Source organism: Choloepus didactylus, chromosome 3, assembly GCF_015220235.1.
Source record: "Choloepus didactylus isolate mChoDid1 chromosome 3, mChoDid1.pri, whole genome shotgun sequence".
NCBI lineage: Eukaryota > Metazoa > Chordata > Mammalia > Pilosa > Megalonychidae > Choloepus > Choloepus didactylus.
Genome location: NC_051309.1, coordinates 134899266 through 134915814, shown reverse-complemented (window position 1 = coordinate 134915814; position 16549 = coordinate 134899266). Strand labels below are relative to the sequence as shown.

The 16549-nt window shown below is 37.9% G+C and overlaps 1 protein-coding gene across 9 annotated transcripts; it reads right to left on the bottom strand.

The window, feature by feature from the left end:
* Positions 1-5315: 5315 nt before the first annotated feature.
* Positions 5316-12128, bottom strand: SPRY1 (sprouty RTK signaling antagonist 1). Of its 9 annotated transcripts, none has more exons than XM_037830607.1 (3): positions 11980-12128; positions 10343-11262; positions 5316-7554 (listed from the first exon to the last, which is right to left on the bottom strand). In XM_037830607.1, the coding sequence occupies exon 3, from the start codon at positions 7497-7499 to the stop codon at positions 6540-6542; it is 960 nt and encodes a 319-aa protein (XP_037686535.1). In that variant the 5' UTR covers positions 7500-7554; positions 10343-11262; positions 11980-12128; the 3' UTR covers positions 5316-6539. The 9 variants fall into 9 exon arrangements, with proteins under 9 accessions (XP_037686535.1, XP_037686537.1, XP_037686533.1 ...); XM_037830609.1 differs by having other exon boundaries at positions 10343-11259; positions 11980-12097; XM_037830605.1 differs by lacking the exons at positions 10343-11262; positions 11980-12128 and adding exons at positions 7658-7731; positions 8763-10123.
* Between the last annotated feature and the right edge of the window lie 4421 nt (positions 12129-16549).

The following is a 16549-nucleotide window of genomic DNA, read 5'->3' as shown; positions in this document are numbered from 1 at the left end:
TCTTAACTATCAACAGAAGGCCATTCTATTTACCAAAAACACAGAGGCAAATTGAAGTGCATTTTTACAAACTTTCTCTTTTCCATCTCAAAATTCTATTATATCTTCTTCTTCTCTCCTCGTTCATTCTTTACTCTGAGAGAACTGCTCTTACCAAGGTTAAAGCAACTCTTTTGTGTTCTTCCTCCCACCCTTTCCTTCCTCTTCAAGAATTGTGTTCCTTCAGCTATTCCCTCTTACCTGTCTCTCCCTCTCAATTGTATTTGCTCTCTTCCTACAAAAAAAAAGGCTAAAGTTTCTGCTGTTCTAAAAATCCTTCTCAGTAGTGACTTCCCAATCATCTCAAAATTTCTAGAATGAGAAGCCTCAAGTTGTTACCTTCATGTCCTCACCACTCACTCATTTCCTAATCAATGGAATCTGGTTTTCATTACCACAATTTCATCTAAACACCACCCACCAAATTTAATTGGGAGTCTCCTAAATTTTTGACATTTTATCACTAATTTCTTGAAAGTCTCCTCCTTTAGATTCCAAAGCATACCGTCTACCTCTGCTTCTCTGACCATCTCCCTTACTTTCTGCATTTCACAGTTCTACATCCTCCCTCTGCTCACTAAAAAGTAGGTATGTTTCTCAAGGTTTTGTTCCTGACCTTTTAATTCTATGCTTATGAAGCCTCCTGTCACCCCCATGTAGACAGTGGGTCATTAGTCACGTCTCTTAAGTTCTAGACCCTTTTGCAAAATGACACACTGGAAACTCTATCTGCATTTTTAAGTGTTTATCCAAATACTTCTCCCACCCAACACACCTCCAAAACCAATTATACCCATTTCTTTTAACAGAATTACCATTCTCCTATTCACCTAGGTACAAAACTTCAATGTCATTTTCAATTCTTACCTCCACCTCAGTCCCACATCACAGAGAACTGCTAAGTCCTACACTTCCAGACTTCCCATCCTCCATGCTTCACATACACACCCTTTCTTTCCATTCCTATCAACCTCCATGTTAGTACAAGGCCCTTAATACTTCTGGCTTTCCTCTTCTAAATTGGCCTCCTTACCTTAATCTTTCCAGTTTTAATCTCTCACAATTCCCCTACACATACCTACAATCTAACCCAGATTTTAACTATCCTCCCATAATTCCCTTACACTTAATCTAACCCAAAGGTCCTTAATTTTAGCTGTGCCTAGGATCATCTGGCATGCTTTTAGAAGAAACAAATTCAAGGCCTACCCCAAAAGATTGTGATTTAAATCTGGCCTAGGGTGGGTCTGGGTATGGGTAGTTTTTTATACCCCAGATTATTTTAATGTACAGCTAAGGTAGGGAACCACTGCTAGCCAAATTGGAAAACTCAGTTTCTTAAAAATACATCTTGTTTTCTTTCACCAAATTTATTCAGCTAGTTTTGTCTAGCTTCCTTCTTATACTTGTTTCTCTGCCTTGGGCTATCATTAGTCCATTGTACAGTAACAAATTTGTTTAATTTTATAATTTATAAGTTAACCCAAAACTTCCAACCCCTCCCCCCATTAACCTCCCCTTCCTTACAGTCATACAATATGCATCAAGTAGATTTTTAAATAAAGTTTATTTTATTTTGGCTACTAGATCATGACTTTAGGCAAGTTACTCAAATCCTGACTTTCTCATCTCAAAAATAAAGAGGCTGGATTAGATGATTTTTAAAGTTCTCACTAGCATTAAAATTATTATATGATTATCAAAATATCTCTTGGAGTACCGATAAATGATGGTAGCACCCAGTATGTTAAAACACACAGTTCAAAACAATTCTAAACTCTAGGCTCTCTGAGGTTTTGCAATTAGAATTATTACCTTATCTAGTATGATTCTATCTGACAGCATCAATCTCTTTAATAATGCAAAATAGAATATATAAATTAGCTTTTTAATTACCACAGTCCTTATGACATCAGAAAAATGGTAAGCAGTACCACTGAAAAATTTCTTAAATTACTATTACCTTTGCAAACTGATTAAATCTATTTATTCTATTATTACCACATAAACCTGGTCAGAGGAAACATGTTTGGTTTTCAAATTGTTAATTTAATATTAAAATATGAAAAATAATCATGGCAAATGAAGTCATTTACTACTTATTCCTGATAGTTAAGTCCAAATAATATATGCAGGAAAAACACTGCATTTCCTAAATTATGGTCCAATAAATTAACTATGAAGGAAAAACTTTCTAGTGAAGAAAATGGAATGTAAAGGCTAATGTGCAGTAGAAAGGGCTGGTGACTACAAAACAAAGAAATGGCCTGTCTTTAATAAAACAAGAGTTCTGGCTCTACCCTAGCTATCATAAACATAAACAGTTTCTTATTTTCTGAAAAACCAGGGCTTTGTTTTTAAATCCTCAAAATGAAGACATTGAGGTAAATAAATCAGTTCCAAAATTGTCTTATGATAAAATCATCCAACAAGCTTTAAATAATACAGACTACCAGGCTCTTTCCCTGAAGATTCTTCTGATATAGTAGGTCTGATCTATGTGACATAGACTCAGGAATTTCTAACCTTTTAATTAAGTCATCTATATAATTGTTTTCATACATAGTTGAGAAACATTGAGCAAAATACACAGAGACCTATTTCCAGTACAGAATGTTACTGCGTATAAAATAATGCATAAAGCAGTTATTCAGTAAGTATAGAAAAATAGCTTGTTAAAAGTCTGAGGAAATTAAAAGAATCAGTAACTGTGTCAGTTAAGTACATGACTACCTTGATTATATCTAATCAGTGAAATAATGGAAAACAACCCTTCCAACTGTCATTTGGCCAAAAAAAGAAGTTCAAATTCTGTTTTCAAGATACTTAAAAACACCAAACTCCTTTGCAATTAAAAAAAAGAGGTGGGGGTAGAGTTTAAGACAAAAAGTGTCTAGACACTCTTTATCTGTTTCAGTATTTCAGTGTTTCAAAAAGGATTATGCTTTTTTTGCCAAAGAGTTATACATAAACTGCCACGAAATACATCACTCTATCTTAAAAAGGGAAAGATTCAGAAAAATGAGGCAAATCAATCCTCTAGAAATCAATCCTGTAAAATTGGTTCAAACATCAATTTTAGGGTAAGAATATAATTAGCTTATAACTATTTCCTTTTGCTTTAGAGATCACCTGTTTTTTAAATCAATAATTGGAATCGTGAATGGTTTGTGTTTTGAAAACCATATGGTAGTCAGATCAGAACATACATTAAGAATTCACCTTAAGCCTTTACAAAAATAAACTTGTCTTCTTTTTCATGTTTCTTTTTCTTGTTGTTTACATGTTTTATAAAGTCGGTTGACAGGAAACTGCTCTATTACAGAAATTCTGTGTTGAGTTTTATTCACAATTAAATTATCTAAATAACTGACACATCTTCAAAGAGAAAAAAAAACAGCAGTCCGAAAATATGTTGGAAAGAAACTATTTAACAAAAATATCCATTCTGTCAACTGTACTAGTTGAGGAAGAGGAACAAAAGTGTGGAATAAAAAAGGTTAGTCCATCCATTTGGTATGTTATTTTTCATTCAGCAACATCAAATGAATGGCAATGGCACCACAGAAAATTTCAGCTTTACTGACTTTTTCAAATCTTTAGCACTTCACAATGATGATGATCTGTATTAGGTTCAAAAGCCTTGAACACATAAGAACTTAGGAGAACACACCCTAATATTTTTTCCTCCTGAGTTTAATTCATCACAGAGAAGGAAATTTTGAATCAAATTATTTATGCTTTTCCACCTGACAATCCTGTTAGAAATATGAACCTCTAACCTATTCCTGCTTCTAAATACAGACCTGACACTATGCCCAAGTACATATAGAGCCCTAGCAGATCACCATCTTAAGATTGCAGTTCTAATGTATTTTGCACGTAGCCGGATGTTAAAGCTCCACAGCATACCTCATTCTCATAAAAGTTATAAATTTCTTTCAAAAAAAGTTACAGCTTCTTAGTCAAGTTATTATGGCTATACCTTGCACACCAACTCCTAATTATACCAAGGGTCTGAACAACAGAAAAAAAAAGAGTATTTTGAAGGAGTCTGTGTTTATACACTTCATTAAGGTGTTAAATATCAACCAAATAGTCTAAATATTAAGGAACCAATGATATCATATAATTTGAATACAAGAGAAAAAAACTCAAGTTCACATTTCGAAATAATACAGATTATGAAGTAGACTCTCAAACACAAATATTCCTTTAAAATAATCCTCCTGTCTTGAGAGCATAGAGAGAACATTTGATTATATCAAATGCCATGATACCAAATAACAGGTTTAGTGGCTTTCTTATAAAAAAGCATTAAAATGTGTCTACCACTTATACCTTGTCTAATATAAAACAAAGTCAAAGACTATTTGTAACAAGAACAAATACTTCTAAACTAGTAGCTGACCCATGTAAGAGTAATGACCAAAACAAAAGATGGATTAGCTTTGATAGCCTAAATCCAGGATTCAAATTATGTCAACAACTTATTTCAAAATGCAGGTAGTTATTCAAATTTGGCATCTCACAAGTCTGAGTTAGTGAAGCTGAGTCCAAGGATTCACAAAAACAAAAATTTTATCAAACTCCAACATACTAGCTATGTAATGGTTTCACCAGAGTGAAAAAATAAAATTTCAAAATATTTACTTTTTCTACATAAAGTTTCAGGCCCTCAGATTTCTTAATTCCAAAGGACATGAAGACGTGTAATTTTATCGGGCCACATGTAAAGACTCATTAAAGGAAATAAAAACCTAAGGACAGCAATGTTTTTAAAACATTTCTCTGATAATATGACCTAATTCCCTGTGTACTCCAACTTCTAGAATGTTTTATTAATGTGAAAGTGAGCAGCCTAAGCTCTTTAAGTATTGTTGATGGAGGCTAATTTCTGATTAACCCAACAGAGTTAAAATAAACATTTTCAAAAACCTACAGATTTATCCCATTTCAAAAACTATGATATACACAAAACCTCATGCTTACAAAATAGCCAAAGTAAGGTATAAATATAATATTGACTACCAAAATTTTTCACTTTATACAGTGATTCACTTGGGCATGTGTTTAAAGAGTATTGGACACAGGATTTGGATTACAAAGGTTCTTATCAATGCACTTTTCAAGAAACATCTAGTTCATAAATTGAGCTCACCTGTGTCTAGATTCATAATCTTAAAGGAGAGAGTAAAATGGATGTGCATGAAGCGTCAAAGCAAATGACACAAATTACTGTAATGAGACAGGCTAATAAAGAACTCAAGAGACAATTTCATTAATTAATATATTTTCTGCATTATAGTTAACATGTACTTTCTTCGTGTCACCTTATTTTTGTTAAGTATTGATAATTTTGTTATATTCAGACATGAGTACATTTCAACAGTCTTTTGCAATAAATATCATAAAATAATAGATTCGCATAATAAATATTCTTTACAATAAAAAAGTTTAACAGACTTTTGTCTTAAAAATAGTCAGAATTCAACTTTGTGATTTATACATAAAATATACAAAAAGCACCACAATTTGTGGTTAAGGCAATGAAAACACAGAAAAGATTAGAATTACTCAGTTGCTGAGCTAAATGCAGAACTAACTAAGGGGCCAAAAAGACCATTAAGGAACCAAGATCACTTTAGGCAGCCATAGTTCTGTTACATCTATAGATTGATCAGCTATAAATACCAACTTCAGTTATCCAAGTGCCCTCGATAACAAAAGACATTTGGTGAAGCGCATGGGGTGTGGAAGGTAGTTATGTCCTTCACAAATATAAAGCTAGAATAGGATGAGCATGATACAACCAATGTATCTCCAATGTGAAGATTTACAAGTAAAGCAAATCTAAAATTACATAGAAAAAAAAAAAACACCAAAAAGCTGGCATCTCTAGAATAAGATAATGCCAAAACTGAGGGGAGAGAAACTTGAGGGGAAAGAAGTAGGAGAGGGCAGAAGTTAAAGAAAAATTTCTGTATTATAACAAAAATACATCCTCCACACTAAAGGTCCAATGTTATGAAGATAGTCCTAATTGGAGATCGATTTAATACACAGCTTATTTAAGCAACTGAACGTTTGATTCTTTAAAAACCAATTTCCCTCCACCCCGAGTACCCAACCAAAAACAGCTCTAAATTTCTGTAGTCTGGGTGTATGTGGGGGTATGTTCATGGGCACAACTTTGGAAAAGTTGCTTGCAAAACAAAATGGCTACACAAAAGCCCACTGGCTCTCAATACCCCCTTGAGTGGATAGCAGAGGCTCTTGTCACAAGTATGAGCCAGGTGCAGTTTCATAGTCCACTCTTATTGACAATCATCCAAGAGAGAAGAGTAAAATCCATGAGTGAAACCTTGAGAACAAGGGAAGAGACGGTGGAGAATGGGAAAATTCTAAAGAAAATAAAATCAGTCTCTAATGGGATCTTTTTTTTAACAACCACAACTTGAAAGCTTAGAAGTTCAGGAGGTCCAACCCACCTCCAAAAATCATGATGGTTTACCCTGACCCCGGGAGGGGCAGCTCTCCAGCTTACAATAGACAGTGTTGGAGTTCTTACATCTGCACCCTGGGCGATGGATCCAGTCATAACACCCCCTGCACAGCTTCAGGCATCCCTTAGCAGGAGGATAACAGAGTAAGCAAGGTAAAAACAGAGACATTGTTCCCATACACAGGTACCTAGAGCAGCAGTGTGACTGTGAACAGGAGCAAGGATTATCCGAGTAAGAATCCCCTTCATCATCATTGGAGCAGTGGTAAAAAATGCCCTTAACTAAACACATGCAGGTTCCATATTCCACCATGCTCTCAGCAGAGCAAAGGCACTGCCGGTTACAGGCCAAACAGGATGGTAGGGTTCTGGGAGCTGTGCATTCTCCACACTTGCACTTCCCACACTGTTCACAAATGAACTTGTGCTGTGTCAGGTCCTCTTTCAAGGAACCCTTCAAATCATCCACAATCAGTTGCTTGGGCTGAGACCGAATTGCCCTTTCAGACCTATGACCAGGGCCTGGTCTGGATGGTGGTGACCTTCCTAAGAGCCCTTGCTCAGAAGAGGCACTGCTGTTGCTCCCAGAACTGGCTGCACTTCCAGTGCTGGTTGATCTATTCAAAATGGGGCCCCTGACATTATTTGGGAGTCCTCCAGGTCCCAGGTGGCTTGCAGGTCTATGTTCATAGTTATTATTCACATTAATTGGTATGATTTCATGAGTCCTTTCATGCTTTTCTTGTCTTGGTGCTGTTCGAGGAGCAGGTCTTTTCACCACTGAAGGCCCTTCTGTGTATTCATTGCTGCCTCTGATGGCCTTGATTTGGTCTAAGGACAAGATAGCAGCAGGCTGAATCTCTCTCTCATATTCTAACCTTTGACGGCTATCCAAAGGTGGCTGCTGGATCACAACTAATGAACTGCCACTGCCATGTTGATTTGGGGGATCCATGTGTAGTGATCTCGAATTCTGACAATCAGTGGGAACCTGGCATGCATCTGAAACCCTAAAAGGAAATCAAAGATGAAAAGAGAGAGAAAATAAATGACAAGAAGCATTTTTTTTTTTGGGGGGGGGGGACCCGTCAAGTCACAAATTGCCTAAACCACCTGGCAATGATCTCCTTCATCAGCGGATTACATTGATGCTGGGGTCCTTGGCCAGAGTCCAATTCCAAGAGAGGCTGGGGACCACATCAGAGAAGAATGTAAGCAAGAGACCCCATGTCATGAAAACTAGAAGTTTTTCCAAGTTTTATAATGTGGAATCAAAGAGGAAGTAATGCCTTCCTGTTTGTGAATCTAACAAATACTTAAAATGGAATGAATAGCTCTTGACTAAAGAAAGCTCAGCATCAGTTCATCAGTGGTTTCCGTGAAAAAAAAAAAATCCACTTAAAAATTATTGAGAATGGTTTTGGTGGGACCTCTTGGTTATTTATTTGCTGTCTGAAGCATTATTTTCATGATGAGGAAATTAATCAAGGGATACTTCATACATTTTTTTAAAAATCCACCCATAAAAGGGGGAAAGAGATTCCAACTAAAATGCAATCTCAAAATAAGAGGTCATTTTCAGGAGAAATCAGGATTTAAAAGCTAGTTTGTTATTAATCTGTGAAATGCAAAAATGTATGAGGAATACAACAGTTCTTGGCATTTTATAGCCACTAAAATACATAAAACTCAATGTACAGTTCTATGAATGTATTCATATTTAAAATCATGTATTTAAAATTCAAATAATTTACATACAAATAAGTGTTAGACATAGCAGTATGGGGAAGTACTGACTTTTAATTATCTGTATTTCCTCTAATTAAAAAAATCTATGTTTACATGACAGACCTTGAGTTTTCAAAAGCATTGCCAACTCTCTGAGAATCCAAATAAAAAAAAGCATTTGCATTTCCTATTAATAGTCAATTAATCCCAATTAATAATGTTTCTTCATAAAATAAAATACCAAAACATAAAAACCTTTACATTTTCAGTCAGTCTAGCATATTTTTCATACAAATTCCTTCCAAGTTCTACAGATTCAACCCAATTCTCTAAAAATGAAAAGAAATAAAAATGCCTATTCGCCACCATCACCTCTAGCAGGAATCAAGGGATGAAGGAATAAAGCAGAAGGAAACCCATTTCATATATTAACTAAACTAAATGTCCCTGCAGTATGCCCTTTTTGTGACCTTCTTGGAGCTCCCCTTACTTTCACAAGTCAGATCTTCCAAGTTTCTACTTTTTTCTATCTTTTCTGCACATTAGAAGTATTCATAACCTGTTGAGACAGTTAAAAATATTTAATGGTTACTCCTACACAATCTCATTCCACTTTGCAAAGAACTTTTTAACCCAGGACATTCTGAAAACAAAGGGTATCTAAAAAGTACTAAGATTCCACACGAAAGAAAAAACCGTGAACTTGAATAGTATAAGAGGGGGCACTTTAACTTGAGTTTTAAATGATGGTTGTAACAAACAGTTCGTGCTGACTGGTAACTAAAATTACCAGATAAAAATTAAAAGCAAAGAACATTAGCCACCTCTGATTCGAAGAAAAGCCCATTTTCAAACACTGACAGACCTCGATCTATTCCCACGCAAGCTCCCAACGCTCTCGGCAAACTTTTTCCAAAGAGAACACGAATCAAAGTAGAATACCTTTTCAGACAATCCCATCACATCCTAAGGATCGCCGTGGATTTCGAACACAATTTTTGCGTATCCCAACCAAAGTTTCTTACAAATCAAGAAGAGTCTTCAGGAAGAAAAGAGTTTGGGGGGTGCGAGTGGTTGGAGAATTAACATAGGCGCCAAAAGCAAGCCCACGGTATGAATGATTATAAATAAGTATATCTGTCTATACGTTAAAGGAAAAGTTTGATTCATAAAGGGCCGGGAAGAAACAAGCGGGGGGCAGAGGCAGCTGAGAAGTGTCGCCACATTGCAAGTTACGACGGTGGAGCTGCGCCCTCTGCAATCCGAGCTGAGAGAAGCGGTGAATAAATAGTTGACAGAGAGGAAGGAAAAGGAAAAAGTTATGAATGAAAACAAGTTCTCTCTCTCGCAGGAGGAGGGGAGGAGGCTGAGGTTACCATTACCTCAGGAGGGCGGACTTCCCCATTTTTAAAGTGGCACTGCCCTCTCCCCTCCCCTTGCTTTTCCACTGCTCTCAAAACAAGAATAAAGATAAAGCTCGCCTGGGTGTAGACTCACATTGTGGAAACGTTTACCAGCGAATTCCGTGAACTTGCTTCCATAAACCTACCTACCTACCTACCTACCTACACACGCGCGCGCGCGCACACACACACACACACAGCCTTGATACACACACACACACCCTTACACACACACACCCTTGCCCGGGCCTCACGTCTCAGAGGAGACTCCACCACAGAAAGCCCGCCGTGGGCACAAGCCAAAAAAGCTCCCCAGGGCCCTCCAGGGAAACACCCCCAAACCTCTGAGAATCCATTTTCCGGATAGATGGGATCCTCTGAGAGGACAACCCGAGCCACCGTGCCGGGCAGCTGCAGATAAGGAGACCCAGTCTCGCTGCCGCGAGACCTCACCCGCCCCGTCACGCGCCCCCGGAGCCCCCGCCCCATGAGCGAGGGGTTGGCGGGAGGGGCCTGCGCCGCACAAGCGTCGTCCCTCTCCTCCCCTTCCCCCTCCCCGGAGGTCCGCCCGGGCCGCGGCTTGCAGAGTCCGCACCTGCCGCGCCAGGCGAACCCCGCCCGCGCGCCTCCCGCCCTCATGGGCTGCAGGCGGCCGCCGGACACTCACCTCGGGCGAAGCGGTGGCGGGAAGCCAAGCCTTGCAACCCGACCCCGGGCGCAGCGCGGGCGGCAGCGTGCACGCGCCGCATCAACCGCGGCGGAGAGGATGAGGAGGCATCGCCGCAGCGTTGAATCGGCCCGCGGCCTCCCCCGCCCCCGCCGCGGCCGGCCAGGAGCGCTCCCCGCGGCCCCCTTCCGGCAGCTGAGGACAATTCTCTGGCGACTCTGCGCGACGACGCGCAGACTTCTCACCGTTCGCGTTCGCCCGGCGGCTCAATAACATCCACCTCTGGATTTTTTATTTTCCCTGCAGCCCCTTTCCAAGAGCCAAAATAATAATAATAATAATCCCTTTCGGGAGGGCTCTCCGAATCCCTCAGAAAAGCGAGCAGAGGAGCGACGGAGAGAAGAGTGCGTGACGGGCCAGCAGACTGGCACGGCGTGCTCAGACGAGAGTACTTCTCGAGTTGTGATCTCTCCTCGCGGGGAAGGAAGGGGTGGCCGCCTCCGGTCGAGTGAAAATCTGCGTCACGGGCGTTCGAGACTCCGTGGCGCCCGGGACGGGGCTCGAACCGATATCCGCGGTCAGGTCACGGAGCCGCGCAGGCCCGGCGGGGCCCTGGAGCACGTGCCTGCGAGGCCACGGCTACAGCTACCGGGTGGGGTAGGGGAAAGTGGTGGGAATTTTTACCCACTTTTTGGGGGGGTGGTGGTGAAGGGGGAAAGGTTTGAGGGTCTTTCTCAGGGGATAAGAGGCAAGGCGTCGTCCCTTGTCCCCCGCGCAGGCCGAGGCACTCTCCCAATCCCGCACGCTGAGCAAGTGGGCTCACAGCGTCCCCGGGAACTCCGGTGCTAGCAAGTCAGACTCGCCGGGGCAGCGCTCGCTCCCAGACCTCCGATCCTCCGGTTCCACGGCCGAAACTCCTGCTACAGACGATTAGAGATAAAAGCACATTAATTCCCTTTCTTTACAAGCACTTGGACGCGTAGCGCTCTCCGCCTTCCCGGCTGAGAGTGGAGCGGGGCGGGCCGCTTGCCAGCTCGCCCGCTGCCCGCAGCCCACTGCCATGTGCTGCCTGTTGCTGCTCCCAGTGATTGACAGGCCGGCGCACCGTCCGCGTGTCAGCCGCCAACCAAAGTTAACATGCAGTCTTGCACGTTTTTGCCGAAGTGCTTTTGCCCCTTAGAATGCCTAGGAGTTCAAACAACGTTCAAGCAACGCTTCTGCGCATTGGAAATCGATACACAGAGACGGGAAAATTCAGGTTTTTAAAACAATTGCTTTGCTCTGGATTCGGTCGCCAACAATGCCTAAACAAACAAGCATTTGGTCTACACACAGAGTGCCAGACCCTCTTCGGCGTAAAACCGCGCTGTTTTTCACACGTTTCAAGACTTTTAAACTTGTTACTGTTCGCATAAGGAAAAAACAGTGAAAGGGACCCTGCTATTTCTTTCAGCGGTAGCATTTACTTTAAGAGATTAGTATTAACAGTGGAAACGTTACTGGTGTTTTGAAATAAGACCAGTAATTTTAGAACTAAAGCGAATTCAAAGAAATGTTCAGTTCTTGCAAATGCAAACATTTCTCAACTAATCTTTCCTAAAAGGTCTACGGAAGAAAACGAAGGAAACAGTTCTTACCTAATGCAAAGATTGGAAATTGCTTTCCAGGCACATATACAGCGACAGTATCTGATCCTTATCCAGGGCAGGGAGCTCGGTCTCCTGCTATCACCCTGCAAACCACTGCGTGCTTTACAGAGCGATCCCACTCCGGCTCCGCAGAATTTCAGCTCCTCGCCTCTACCTCCACCTCCAACTCTAGGACACGCCTCCAGTGATATCATGTGTCAATCACACGGGTTGCCCGAAAACCTGGAACAGGATTTCTCCCACAGTCTTTTCCTCTTTCGTTTGTGTACAAACTTGGAAACGTTAACCTGTATACTTGTGTAATAAACATTCTGTAAATGTAGTTTATCACAAAATACCTTCGAATGTATGTCTCTTTCGTTAACAGTCTCAGTAAAAGGACTGGTGGGCTCCACCCTAAAGATGAACTAGAAAAGAATTTTGTAGAATAAAGGAAAGCTAAAAAAGTATGTCAAGTCACATATATAGTTGATATTGAAAATATATAGTTGATATTAAAAAAATGCTAATATAACGTTACAGTTTCTATTTAAAACAAAGTTCAGGATATTGAAATCTGAAAGTTCGAAAGGTGGCACTCTTACTGCAAATGTAATATAACAATAGGTCATAAGGGTGAAATTTCAGCTGCAGACTTTAAAATATTGTACTATGTTTGTGTTGCAATTTCCCATATATCAATCAAATGAAATAAATTCCAAATTCCTTCAATTTTGTAATATATTTGTATAATTTTTCAAAAAAAATCATTAATTTTAAAAAAATCAGTTGAAAGGCAATTAATTAAAACAGAAATGTTTACCAAGAATTTTTATAATTCTTAATAATACATTATTTGTCACTGAAAAAAAAGTAAAGTTTTAATCATGCATCTAGGAACCTTGCTTTTTGCTTGCTTACAAATTATGGAATTTTAGGCATTCATTATCAAATTCGTGTAGTCCATGCTGCAGTGAGGATAACTATATGGGAAATTTAAGGTTCCAAAGAGACCTTTAAAAGATGCCTAAAACCAGAAATATGTATTTAGTGGAAAAGAATTTCTTTTCCAGCATAATAGGAGTAGCTTAAAAATCTTTGGCAAAACAAAGCAAATAAAAACAAAACTTCAGAACCTAAAATTCATATATGGAGTTAAGGGCACATATAAAATTTTCAGTTCAAAGCAATTTTAAAAAAAAACTCATTCTTAACAATAGCAAGTGATTCTGTCAAAACTGTTTTTCCTTATACTGGACTTTCAAAGGTTTGAGCACTTAAAAAATTTAAGGTTGTGTTTGGAATTGCCTCTAAGGAACGTGTAGCATGTAAGAACATCAGCAACAGCAGAAAAGCCTCACTAGAAAAATAACAATAAAAACGAAACCAAGGAGCTACATATTTATCCTTAATATTATAAATGGTATTAAAAAAATCTGTTTTAAAGCATTAAAATTGAAGTTATTGTTTATATTTTCTTTTTTCTTTTTCCATGAATCGTACTATATTTGGGGATGTAATAAACTTTTCCCAAAGATGGATAGGATTCTCAACCATTATACATGGATCTGGAATTTATCAATAGTCAAATAAAAAGTAGAATATCACATCAGGGCATCTTATTTGGTTCTTCAAAATTGTCTTCTAGGCTATCATCACAATTTTGAGATGAGAGGTCAGTTCACCAAAATGATAAAGCCAGGAGAGGGAGCACTGAACATTCTACTTCCACAAATCCTACAAAAATAGATTTGAAAGATTTCAATTACAAATAAAGTTCAAACTATTCAACCAGAGAGGTATTAAATTATGATTTTTCATAAGATTAGGTGTTTTAAAAATACAATAGTAAATAAAATCCATGAGATTTTATCGATAGCATCATCATCACAGATGAGCAATAGTCTATTTAGGAAATCAAATATTCTGCTGCATAAAGTAAAAAATGACCTTTTACATTATTTAGCACTAAAAAACACCAGTGTGTGTTTCTCTAAATATTGCATTACAAATAAATATAAGTATAGCCTTGCCATCTTTGATATAGAAGACATTTAATAAAACTTTTCTTTCTTTTCAATTGCTTACAATTATAAGACGTTATAGAAACTCTTAATTTTTAGGTTAAAATAGGCATTCTTCTTTACTTAGTAAGTTTAATTACAGTGTACCTTGGCTAGAAGTGGATAGCTGGGGTATGAAATTTTTCTGAGAAAGAAAAAGAATGTAAATTTCACTGGGAAAATCTTATAGTAATTTTTAGTTTACTATATTAAGATATGTCCAGAAGAATAAAGTGGAGTGAAAAGTGAGCCCTTGCTTGTCCTTCATTTTCATGTGAAAACAAGACTAGCTGTCTCTTCTGATGATTTGATTTTTGAATTAAAAAAAAAAAAATGAAATGAAAAAATATCTAACTTCTTGCAACTGCTAGTGATTAAAAAAAAAAAATGGAGTACTGGGAGGCTGATCTTATTCATTTATCTCCATTATTTGCCAAAATATCGGAACCATAATGTGTTCCAAGCTCTTGAAAAATAGTACTTTATTGATGCCCCCAACGTTTCCATTAAGTCATGATAATAAATATAATACTTTATCTTGTTGAGAAACAAACACAGAAGCTGATGAGTTAGCCTGTGACTATTTAATAAACCAGTGAAGAATCAGGGATAGAAACCAAGTCTCTTTTCTTGCCTTTTAGGGCAATAATCACTATATTACTATACTTCCCAGGAAAAGCTGGCAAGGATAGACCATTTTATTTTCAGTTTCCTTTTGTAAACAATCTTTGTAGTTGACAGAAATAGACCAACCTATTCTGTAAATTTTCCATAAACATTCTCTTCATTTTCATAAGCTTAAATCTCATTCTTCTGCCCTCTTTGAAATGCTAATGTTCTGTATTGGTTTCAAATTCTGGAAGAGGGCAAATCACTTCTCTGGGCATCAGTTTCTCAAGCAATATATTGAGTAAATTGCATTGAATGATTTGTAAAGTTTCTGTCAGTTCTATAATTTTATGACCAATCATTTGTGGGCTTTGTTAGAACTAATTCTATTTTTCTGCAAATATGGAAGGGCTCAGAATGGATGCCCTTCGTGCCTTAAGTGCCTATGCGTTTACTGGGAATCAAAATGATCTAAGAGATCAGATGAACTACATCATCACTATATATCAAAGATTTTACTAATTAAATCCACATGGTAAGGTTGTGTACGGAAACATCTTTGCTGTAGCACAAAACAGTCCTCATTTCTTATCTAGCCAATTGTAAAATAAATCCTGTCCTCTTTCCTCTTCCAGTAATGTTCAATGTTCCCCTTTGAGCCTCAACTTGTCCTTCATTTTCATGTGAAAACAAGGTTAGCCATCTCTTCTGCTGATTTGATTCTTGAAACAAGGACTGGAATGGCTATTATAAGGATCACCTGTTATTATCTTTGATTCTGGTCAGCAAAAGTTATTAATCTCTAATTTCCATAACTATCTGCTATCTGTCTATCTTAATCTTTAGAAACAAAAATCTAGGCTAATTTAAACTTGCAATTACTCCCAAAGATTGAACAGTAGGAAAAAAAAATCATGTTTTCATTAAACAAAAACACTTAAACATCTCCAGAGGCTTATCCAGTTTAATTTTTATTTCCTATTGAAATAACCTATGACCACGGCTACAGTTTATCCCTCATTTGTGAAAAAAAATATTGTAAAATTTTTATTCAATGAAACGACTATCTGCATGCCCTTCTTGAAGATGCCTAATATTGAAAAAATAAAGCATACAAATCTTAATAGAAGAGTTTTCTTTTTAAAAATTGTTTATACTTAGAATTTCCTTTGATTTTCAATTCTCATGGGTCATTTAAAATAACTCCTTTTATAAACATTGTCAAGTGGTATATAACAATTGATGGGATGTATGTATTGGGAAAATCTGAGTTTTAATTCTATCATCCCTCTATATCCTGGTTGATAACTTTAGCTACTATGCCATATTTAGCCATAATGCCTCATGCCCAATGTTTTAAGTAGGAAAACAGCATGGTATAATAAAAGAGTACCAGATGTAGGGTGAGATGATAGGAGGTTTGAAATATTTCATATATTCAATGCAATTCAGCTTTGCCACTTTCTGGCTAGGTGACCTTCACTTAATTTCTCTGAGTCTGTTTTCTAAATAACCTGAAGTTAATAAGAACATTTCACCTCCCAAATCTCAGTGCTATTGTAGGACTCAATATATATGCAAGTGCTTTGTAACCTTTAAAGCTCTCTAGAAATTGTTATTAGTTATCATTGTCTCAAATACACTGTATGATGAAGTGTTTAAGGTCTTTTCTTTCCAAGTGTTTCATCCCTGAATAATGAATTTATCTGCTTTATAATTGCTCTAAGTAAATTTTGTTTTACTTTTATTTTTCTAAGGTGAGCTCTTAGATTTAAATAATTGTATAGCTATGTGTACGTTTTAACTGCAAATAAGTACTGGGATTTTGGAGCGGCTATCTGCTAAAAGTTTCAGATTAAGGAATTTAATGAGATTTGATCACCTTAATATTTATCTGGAATTTTTAA